Source organism: Petromyzon marinus, chromosome 38 (assembly GCF_048934315.1).
Source record: "Petromyzon marinus isolate PM22_M1 ecotype Great Lakes invasive population chromosome 38, UKy_Petmar_22M1.pri1.0, whole genome shotgun sequence".
Taxonomy (NCBI): Eukaryota; Metazoa; Chordata; class Hyperoartia; order Petromyzontiformes; family Petromyzontidae; genus Petromyzon; species Petromyzon marinus.
Genome location: NC_133704.1, coordinates 4,080,894 through 4,091,548, shown reverse-complemented (window position 1 = coordinate 4,091,548; position 10,655 = coordinate 4,080,894). Strand labels below are relative to the sequence as shown.

The 10,655-nt window shown below is 47.9% G+C and overlaps 1 protein-coding gene across 1 annotated transcript in view; it reads right to left on the bottom strand.

Annotated features, from left to right (window-relative positions):
• Window positions 1–12: 12 nt before the first annotated feature.
• The window catches only part of ANKFY1 (ankyrin repeat and FYVE domain containing 1), a 24,635-nt gene continuing 13,992 nt past the window's right edge, over window positions 13–10,655 (bottom strand). The window contains exons 13-25 of the mRNA XM_032967478.2: window positions 10,471–10,569; window positions 10,156–10,309; window positions 9,759–9,927; window positions 8,919–9,037; window positions 8,075–8,231; window positions 6,740–6,940; window positions 6,254–6,430; window positions 5,603–5,750; window positions 4,983–5,073; window positions 4,723–4,847; window positions 3,848–3,994; window positions 3,417–3,507; window positions 13–3,152 (exon numbers count right to left, since the gene is read on the bottom strand). Coding sequence (XP_032823369.2) covers window positions 3,020–3,152; window positions 3,417–3,507; window positions 3,848–3,994; window positions 4,723–4,847; window positions 4,983–5,073; window positions 5,603–5,750; window positions 6,254–6,430; window positions 6,740–6,940; window positions 8,075–8,231; window positions 8,919–9,037; window positions 9,759–9,927; window positions 10,156–10,309; window positions 10,471–10,569 — 1,811 coding nt within the window. The 3' untranslated portion in view covers window positions 13–3,019. The remainder of the gene's footprint in view (window positions 3,153–3,416; window positions 3,508–3,847; window positions 3,995–4,722; window positions 4,848–4,982; window positions 5,074–5,602; window positions 5,751–6,253; window positions 6,431–6,739; window positions 6,941–8,074; window positions 8,232–8,918; window positions 9,038–9,758; window positions 9,928–10,155; window positions 10,310–10,470; window positions 10,570–10,655) is intronic.

Sequence of the window (10,655 nt, the reverse complement as noted above, 5' to 3'; positions counted from 1 at the left end):
TGAACGCACAACTTGAGTCATAAAATCAATTTATGCAGTGTCTCTCTGTTAACGGTTACATATAAATCAGCTACATTGGACAACAAAAAAATACAAATCGCAACAAAAACATATCATGGTTTATACAAGTGCAAACTCATTATTCTTGGAATAAACAAACATTAGAAATACTACTTGTCAATACAGCAACCACGCACAGTTTAAAGAATCCGAGTGTTAGTTGCGTAAGTCTTCTCTGCCTGGCACTTCAAATACAGCAACTACCGGCCGTCAACCCAAGAAGTTGCTTCAAACAATACCTGCACTCACTGACAGTGGCTCCAGCCACAGTTTGCTCTTTTACAAAGCTACCGGGTTGACATATTAGCAGCTGAAAATATAAACAGAACTCCTTTCTGTCTCCACATACGGGATATATAACAGTTGAGTACATCAGGTCAAAACCGGTCCGGTTTTCTTCAACAAATAATACTTGATATTGTCTGCAACGCCAAGAGGCTGATGGACTAAAACTAGTTTATATATGTGAAGACAGAACGGAATTATATTTGTGCTTTAACCCAAGAGTGCAACATAGTTTGTGTACGAACATTGTTTGCCAGTTACATTGGAATAGAACCATTTTCAGAGCATTAGTGCGAATGAGATCGTATCTTGTTGACACATACAGCCTTTTGTTAATCCACAGCTGAAGGCCCTCCCCATGCCATGCAAATTGTTGGAGGTTCTTTTATCATACTTTACCACGCTGGTCAAAGGGGGTTGGCGAGAGGCGGGGGGCAAAGAAGTAGCAGCATACAAGTACAGGCTCATCGACCATTTTGTTGCCTGCCCAGCAGCGTAGCCCAGCAGCCCATAACACACTATGTATGGTGGTCAGATGGGCGAGATTTCGCAATTACAGAATTAAAAAAATTAGTTTCTTTGGGTTGACGTAGGGAGTTCATATTTCTGCAGAACAGTTCATCGGCGAGGGGAGGTGGTTAGGAGGGGAGTGGGGTAGGGTGGTCCCTCCTTGAGCCAAGGCTTATCTCACCATTTCAGCCATCTGCAAAATGTGCGACCTTCATCAATAACACAAAAACAAAGTTTATTTATAACATTTACCCACGTCACCCTGAAGATGACAATCACAAAATATTTTCAGAATTTTTAAGATGGAGCAGCATTTCTAGAGTGGGGGGGATACATCACAGTGCAGTGCAGCCCACCCTCGGCTATCGGTGGTGTGCCTCCCCAGCAGACTGATGATCCCCCCACAGGCGATGGTAGCCAGAGTTAGGGTAGTGTCATCGGGCGAGTCCTGGGGTCTGAGGATGGCCAGAGCAGTTATAGCAAGACACTGCATCCGAAGGGGCCACCAAAGTTACTCACAAATAGATTTGCAAAAATTTTTTCACAGTAAATTTCTTTTTAATTGTGCCGAGATTTATAGTTTAAGATATAAAAAAACACAGCTGGGTTATCAATTATTGTATTGGAAATTCAATCTACGAGGTAGAACACACAAGCCACGTGGTTTTATTGTGCCGTTTGTATGGGGGGTAATCATGATGTGTGATCAGTCCTCCATTGAAAGTATTATCAAAGTGTCACTTTGCAAAACACTGGCTAGTGTGCCGTACACGACAAAAGCGAAGCACAAGATTGGCAACATTTTGATGAGCTAAAGTACGGAAATGATTCAATATCAATTTGATTCGTGGTTGAAACGGAGCCGATCCAAAATTTGACAACGGGACAGCGGAATCACCTTCCAATCATTTCTGGTTTGTGTATCATTGAGCCGTGGTGTCGATCAGCCTGGACCTGCTTTTTAAATGTAGAACATGGTACAGCGCTAACAGTGAATTTCAGAAGACACACACACGACAGTCTGACACCGATTACATGAAAAGATCACAGCAGTGTGCAATGAGCAGATTCAAACAAATAGCTAATCACCATTCCAGCCATTTCTGCCCAAAACTGCTTGCACATGTATGGATGTTGAACTTCTTTCCCACCATACGTAGCCAACCATGCTAATCGGAGGTGCAATGCCGTCATAGGCTTTCTGTGAAGAGGGTCATCCTTGCATGAAAACGCAACTCTTTGTCATGATGAGGTTATCGGTGGCTCACAGGGGCACACCCACCCAGATGCAACCCTGACTAAAAGTGGAAGTAGAGTACAGTACTGTTACGCTATTAGTGTTAATACGGTCGCCATCCGAACGTGATTCAAGGTTGCAAAACGTCACTACAAATTGGTTCAGCTTTACAGAGATTTCAAGCAAATCTGCTTACTGCAGCTTAGTTGCATTCTCATACATGATAGTGCTTACCGCTGTTACCATTGTTTACCAAAGCAACATTAGCACTTAAGTGACTGATCAGGTTACTTCAGGCTACAATTGGTGTAAGGGTTAGTTAGGTCATCTCAAGCCTGCAACAACAGCTCATTCTAAGTTAAGACAGTTCAAAGGGAGTGGTTTGTGCGTAGGAAGTACATGTGCGGTGTACCACAGCAGATTCCCACACCTAAACTGTGCCTCCATCACACTACGTGATCAAAGAGAAACAGCTGTGAATGCTATCACTCCGAGTTCATTTGATACCCATCATGCCACTGGACCTACAGGGCACTCAACTGGAATGCAAAAACATAATTACAAACACTGGTCTCTCTCTTTACAGAGACAATGAGGCTGAAGACGGTGTTAGAGAGGAGGCCTGAGCATGGGACGATTGCACAGGCTGTCAACATCCTGGCTGAAAAAAGTCTGCACTATACATCACTGTGTGCCCAGGCACATGCCGCAGCATACTAGCGACTAGCAGCTTTAAGCAGCGGGCAGTGTGGCGGGATGCTGGTGGCACACAGACACCCACTAGTATGGCTCTTACAATAGTAAGCAAGGTTAGGGGACAGCTGGAATGGAAGAAGTGTTGTTGGCAAGGGAGAGGGGTTGGGCAGGAGGCTTGGCGGAGTGGGGGTAATGCTGTGGAGAACAGTGGTTATTGGAAGAGGGGCTTTGCTAGGAGACGCCACCAAGCGTCAGCACGTCAAAGCAGATGTCGCAAACGCGCACAGGCTTGTTGAGGTCGAATTTAATGATGGGAATTTCTTTGGCCGAGCAGCGGTTGCACAGAAGTCGGCCGCAATGCCGGCTGTGGTGGGAACACACGTAAAAACAAAGTCACAGGTTAGTGCATTCACAAAATCTCCTGTCTCTCTCTCTCTCTCTGCTCCCACTCCATACTTCCTACCCTTAGCATCCACACTCTCTACCACAAGATAAACTCTGACTGAATTAATATTGTAGTCAGTGTTAGTCACCATTTAATGACTAAATTAAATCCACAGACTTAGACTTGACAAAAACTCCACGGATTGTCTATCGACTAAATTAACACTGGTTACGAAAGACTCACCAGTGGTGCTTGCGCGTAGTCACTCCAAACTTGGCCGCACACTCGTAGCAGTTAGAACCATCGCACCATGGAGGCTCCTTGGACAGCATGTCTGCCCAGGGATGACACCGGGGTGGCACAGCCCACCAGTTCAGAAATAATTACTTACACAACAACAACCGCCATTCGCCACTAAGTGGCCGTGACATCACCATGGCACTTGTGCCACGCTAAGGCCAGGTGTAGTTGAATGCCCGCTGGCAGGAGGTTACGGGACAGACCCAGGTGCCATGGGTTGACCGACTGAGATGACCGGCAGATGCACCACCTGTGCCTCCTACTGTTCCAACAAAAAAATTACTTACACCTACAGCAAATCACAGTCATTATGAATGCGGAGAAAGGTGAATACGAGCAAGTCTGCTGCACAATGAGTTAGGTTTTCTTCATACCGAGTAGACGGAAGAGAAGCTGCTTGGTGGCGACCTGGTAGTTGAAGATGTTTACTCCCTGCGAGTTCGTAAGGCCGAGGCGCGCGCCCGCCCGCACCACGGCGCGGCAAAGGTTCCCGTTGCCCTTCATGTACGCCAACAGCAGAACTGCGCGCCATGACCATGCAATCATTAAACCGCTCAGCTGTTCTCATGCTGGGGTTGGTGAACAGCTGAATGATGGGAATGCCACATCTTAAGCATTCTGAGCAGTGCTGAATCCGATCGCTGTCAATGACGCCTTAGTGTTGTGGGGCAGCTGCCCTAGTTGCACAAACTGCATTGAGTGTGTGTGTAGTGCGTGTGTAAACTGTGGGAAATAGAGGAATAACGGTTTGCACACTCCATTCCGAATCTTAGCAACCAAATTTTGATTCTCAGTTAAAGCTTTAATCAGTGGGAAATATTTCAAATAGTTCGGAGACTCCTCTAAGTGGACGCAGCATTAAATAGCTAGTGCACTGTGTAAATATCAGCACTACCAAGAGAAAGACAGTCAGGTGTGGTGATGACCAAACCACTCCCTTGTGCACTTTGCAGACCTTAGTATGTGCTTGCAAACAGAGCTTGCCCCAACTATCTATGTAGGTTACATGGGAGAGTTTTGTCCTTACTTGTAGATGACTGCAGGCTAAGGTTGTGGAAAGGTTCTCATCAATGTAATTAGTTCTCACCACATCCACTTTATGTACAACACTTGCAACTGTTGTGTTTGTGGCACGCAGGACAGCCACCCACAATGACCCCCACCCACCCCCTTACCCACCACTAACGCATGACCGTAGTCTGCTAAGGAAGAGCTGAATGAGTAGCATTGAGGCATTAAACGTGCTCACCCGTGTGGCCCTCAATGTCCGGCTTGTCCAGTGGATACTCCGGCATGCACTCGAGAAAGAGCTCGAAAATGGCAGCCGCATTCTCCTTGCCGTACTGGCCCAGCACGTGCATGGGGCTCTGGCCTCTGCGCATAAACAGCCGCCACATGGCATGGAATCACGCAAAGTGGGAGCGTGGAGGCTCCAAAGCCAGCGCGGCCAGGTAAGTCCGATTTGGGGAGCGGGCTATTGGTGGGGAGGAGGGCGTCTGTGTTTCTCACCGCAAGTTGAAGGCTTCAGCGTCGATGCTGGACTCAGTGAGGAGGACGCGGACCACGTTGAGGCGGCCGTGCATGACAGCGAGGTGCAGCGCTGGAAAACCGACGGCGAGGAGGAGAGTATTAATGCGCTAGTACAGCATGCACAGGACTCCTAAAAACCCCACCCCCTCTTCAGCGGTACCACGCAAAGTGCCTGCACTTTTCGGTTTTCATAGAAACTGAAACGTTGCTTGCTGAACGCACAAGTGAAATTTCTCATCAGTTTCAATCTAAACCAATGTAAAACCAAATAAATATTAATGATATTGGCCGCATGTTTATATTACTTGTGAATATGCTTACCTGTTGGCTTGTAGTGGAAGTAAGGTATTATGCAGCATTCAAGCTTCGTGAACAAGCGAGCATTCTTGTGAGCATTTTCACCGACAAGTAAATCACCCTGAATGCGACTGATCTCATCAGATCTCTTAGGCTAAGCATCATTGAGCCTGGTTAACACCTGGATGGGAAACGGCCTGGGAAAACCAAGTATTGTAGGCTTGCGGCTGTCAAGTAGCCAGGTGATGACAGTACAGCAATGGGGCAGCAACGACAATGATCATGTGTCACCGTGCCCTCACCGTTGTTGCCGTTGTCGTCACAGGCGCTAAAGTCGGTGCTGTTCTCAATCAGCACAGAGCAGATGGACGGCAGGTCCAGCTGCGCTGCCAAGTGAAGCGCCGTCTGCCGGTTCTTGGTCAGCTCGCGTACGTTCGCTCCCGCCAGCAGCTGCACCGACGGACGGCAACGCAACGACACAGACCGGCGCACACAATGCCACAACCTTAAACATTCCAAAACACCACACCGGCTGTGCCCTCCACAATGTTCCTATCTTTAGTTTGGGAAAAAATACATAACGATCGCAAATCCATGTAATAATAAACACTGCGTTTATTCTATTTGTTTTAATTTTAAATTGAAATGAGATGGTATACATATATATTTTAAATCTTGAATTGAATTGTGAACCAGAATCTTGACAATCCATTGAATTGCAGGAATTATTACATGCCTAATTAATATAATTCCTCTGCTCCACAAACACAACAGTCCTGCCCCCTCGTGTTTGCTGCTCTTAATTTAACCTGCACTTGTCACGGCCCTTACGAGGTCCACGAGCACCAAGTGGGGGTGTGCGCACTAAAGCACCGGCGGGCACATGGCCACCCACACGGTAGTAAGTGGGGGTGGGGGGGGGGAGGGATTGTGCCACGACGCAGTGGGCGTACCAAGTTGCGCACGATGATCTCGGAGCCGCCCTGTGTTGCGAGGTGCAGCGGCGTGAGGCCCGTGGAATCCTGCACGCGCGAGTTCACGTTGGCGCTCACGCTGATGAGGAACAGGACGCTCTCGATGTCCGAGTTTTGCACCGCCACGTGCAGGAAGTTGCGTCCCTTGTTGTCGACCTGAATCGAGGCGCGTGTCAAGTTTCGTAAAAATTAGACTGTTTTATTTAGAAATTTACTTTCTTTCAAACGTTTTGGAAGAAGTAGGAAAAGCTACATTTTATCCGACCACATTGTTTCAACTGCCAAAGGGGCATATAGAATTGAACGGGCGACCTCTGGAATGAATTCTAGTCTGTTAAGGCAGCATCCAGTTGAATAATCAATTCGATATTCTAAAGAGAAATAAATTACTTGTATAATTAAAGTGCCCATCTCTAATCTCAAGATTGTATTAACCGGCGGGGGCTGCTGCGTTGGTGCACTCACCTGCTCAGCGGCGGTGGGCTCGCGCTTGAGGATGGCGTCTGCAGCACGATTGTTCTTGTACGTCATGGCGCAGGCAAATGGCGTCTGACCTTGGCGGTCACGAGCACCCAGCCGCAGCTCAGGGTGGGACAGCAGCAATGCGATGATGACATCGTGCTGGTTGCTGATGGCGATGTGCAAGGGTGTGCGGCCCTCAGCATCCTGCAATACGTCACGGGCGGTAAAATCTTAACAATAATTTAAACTTGTGAAAATAATTAACGTAACGTACGGCCCCTTGCCAATCCACTGCTAGATGAAGGACTCCCCCCACCATGTCAACAGACACGGTAAATTGTGCCGTCACGTGTATTGATTGATGGAGTGCAACGTCATCTGGTATGACGCATCGCAAAACAATCTCACACTTTCATTCATTGAGTTGAGACACATTTAGACTTAAAACTTTCGTGACTACAGGAATTCATATTCTTGGTTGTTTCGGTAAAGTCACGTAGATAGCAAACAAAAATCTAAATTAAAAGCAAAAAACCCACGACGTTTCGATCGCTTGTATTGCGATCGAAACAAGAATTTGAGACACATTGTGTCACTTTTTCAACTTCTGCCAATATGCTGCAGACACAATTTACACAGCAGCACTTTAATCCTTAACAGAGCTCCAGCGGAGAACATCTGCCAGCCCACATCACCGAATAACTTAGCACAGTATATTAATGGATCTCTTTACTTATCATGTGAATGGAATAATCAATATAAAATGTTTACTTAAGAGGCTATTTTAAGTTATATCATTCTTCACCGAGGAGTCAACAAAAAGACTCACTTTAAGTGAAGAGAGCATGCATTTGTCCCTATTTTTCCAATTAAAATGTTGCCAGAGGGACACACGGCCATGGTAGGACACTCTTGTCTTGGCGGCGCTAATGGAAAAACTCCTAGATGGAGCATGTCACAAGCCTTAAATAATCCTCCACCAACATGAGAATTGCACCCAATAACCTAGAGACCGAAAGGCTTAGCAGCTCAACTCAACAGCGCCAGTATCACGCACACCCGCAAACAATGCACTAGGCATGCCACGCAGATTAAAATAAATACTTAGTTTCACGATACGTGTATCGAATTTATACATGAAAAATAATCAATTATTGAATCAATCACAACGCTGAATGATGACAATTCATTATCTTGCTGTCCGCACATCTCATGGCAGATCAACCCACTGCCTTCACAAGTGGAAGTTCAAACTAAGTCTGGCGTGATTGCAGACTGGAATAATCGACCACAAGAAAAATAGCTCTTGGTTAATCCCCACAAGCCCACCACACACACCTGCATGTTCACATTGGCTCTGTACTCCAGTAGACACTGCACCACCTCCTCCAGGCCCCACGTGGCCGCCAGGTGCAGCGGAGTCTGTCCGTCACGCGCCTCCTCTTGACCTTCGCCCTTGAGGCCCGGTCGCCTTGGGCCGTCTCGATCACAATCACTTTACACGTGGGCAGAGACGGGCAGTAACTAAATTACACGTAATTGACGTATGCAATTGGCGTTTCAAAAACACAACGAAGGTAATTTGTGGCTAAATTACGTGAGCCATGGTAAATTGATTATTTGCGTCAACTAAACATTACTCCAGTATATTTCGCCCATCTCTGCTTGGTATGGGCACAAACGCAAAGCACCAAATTCAACATCGCAGAGCAATCTTGTTTGACCATACTTCACCATGCTGGATTGTGCAGGATGGTGTAGGGACAGAAGAACAGTACAATAGAACAATTAATATTGCTGCACTGCCCTCTAGCAGCAATTGCAGCTCATTGTATCCATCCAGGTGAGCACCATAGTGAGACAAGTCTCTTCAGCGAGGGAGACCTGGGATGAACGATGGGACACTTTTGACCTCAATGCCAGGCACTTAAACGAAACTAAAACTATTTTTAATTCACCAGGTAAGGCCCACTGAGCTATAAAGCTCTTTTTCAGAAGCGACCTGGCCATAAATGATAGCTCAATGAAGTGGTGTATCACGTGGAAATTTATAGCAGCCAAATACGTACATGAATAAAGCACAAATGCTGCTATAATATTTTATTGAGATATAATTCTCCTGCCTGATGTTGTGCAATGACGCGACATGGGCAAGGGAAGGCATGGGTAAGCAAACCCGCACCTGCGGATCAGGAAGCAGGCGATCTTCTCATTGTTTTCATCAATGGCGCGGTGCAGCAGGGTCTGCTGGCAGCCTCCTGGCCCGGGGCCCCAGCAGGTGGAATCACAGCCATGTCGCACCTGGGCACACAGCGGAACACGGGCACAGGTCACATGCAGGACTGCCTGCGTGCTCACCATGGGGCCGGAGACCACTGATTATCCTTCACTGGTGAAATAGCCATCTTATCAGCAGCAGCAGCAATAATTGCTGTTGCCTTTATTAAAATGACCAGCATTGAAGTCACCCGTAATCTGCTCTATCTCATATCTTGAAATGACCACTATTCTTGAACAGGTCGACATAGAGCTGAGGGCTACATGGTGGCAGCAGAGGGCAGTGCAGCAACATATACTGGTGTACTACTGCAGTGGTTCTCAACCTTATTCATATGGGGGCCACCCAATCAAGACCACTGGGTCCCTGTGAACCCCCCTCCCCACAAGCCCCAAAACACAACTAAGGTTACCAAGGCTGCAACGCAGAGAGATCACACGTCGTCGTAAGGTATTTGTTTCATTTTGTGTATTTGCGTGTTTTGTTTTCAAAATGTCTTTCTCCTAATTCTCCTTCGAAAGTTCTGATATCCATGCCGCAGTCTGCGCCCTCCCTGAAAGGTTTCATATGCGAGGCTTACGTGGGGCTGTCTTCCACGGGTTGAGAACCACTGTACTCTACGTTTCCACGTCTATGATCTCCGCGTTCACCAACCCACACTGACCAACGTGGTAAAAGTATAGTCAAATAACCCCCATGACTGCTACAGCGGGGGAGGAACCATCACACAGCGACGGCAGATACCAGGGTGGAAGCGATGTCGTCGTTGCCCCCCTGCAGCGCCACCCAGAGCGGGGGGTCCCCGGCGGGGTCGCGCACGGTCATGTCGGCGCCGCGCGTGCACAGAGCGTCCACCACCAGGGGCAGCTGCTGGCGTATGGCGAGCTGCAGCGGCGTCTGCCCCTCCGCCGTGCTGTAGCATCGCAGGCGCCGCGACGGGGGAGGGACGCACGCACACAAAGGCAAGACAGCTGAGTTGAATCCAGGATCGGTCCAAACCAAGCTCTCAGCAGGGCCTGATATGTGCTCTGACACGATACTGGCTCAATTATCCACCAATTAATTACGAACAATATTATTATTATTAATGTATCGTTTGCCGCAAACACCGCTGTCGGCATGGTGCCACCCGGGCCCTCACCGAATGTTGATGTCGGCGTTGTGCTCCAGCAGAAAGAGAGCGCCGTCGCTGTTGCGCTTGAGGATGGCGGCGTGGAGCAGGGTCTGCCCGTCCGACGAGCGCTCGTTGATCGCCGCTCCTGAGCCAAGCAGCTGGGCCGCGATCTTGTGCATTCCTAAACCATGACACAAGGATAAGCACCGGAAAAACGGCGCATGGAGCACAAGACTCTGACATGACAATCCTAGCCGCAAGCCTCAGACCAACCCTAAGTTCCCAAAGCAGAAATGGAACAGGTGTATGACCATGGCGGGGCCTGTGTTTCACGAGACTCACCGGTCCACAGGGCTAATCCCAGCACAGTCTGCTCCTTCGAGTCCTTCAGGCTAAAGTCCGGGATGATCTGCAAGTTGTTTACACCATTCAGCGCATTTGCTGAACAGTGAGAGAACAGCAACAAATGTTAGACGAAACATTCATGAACACCCATCAGCAGAAAGTCTGCAAAATGTATCTGCATA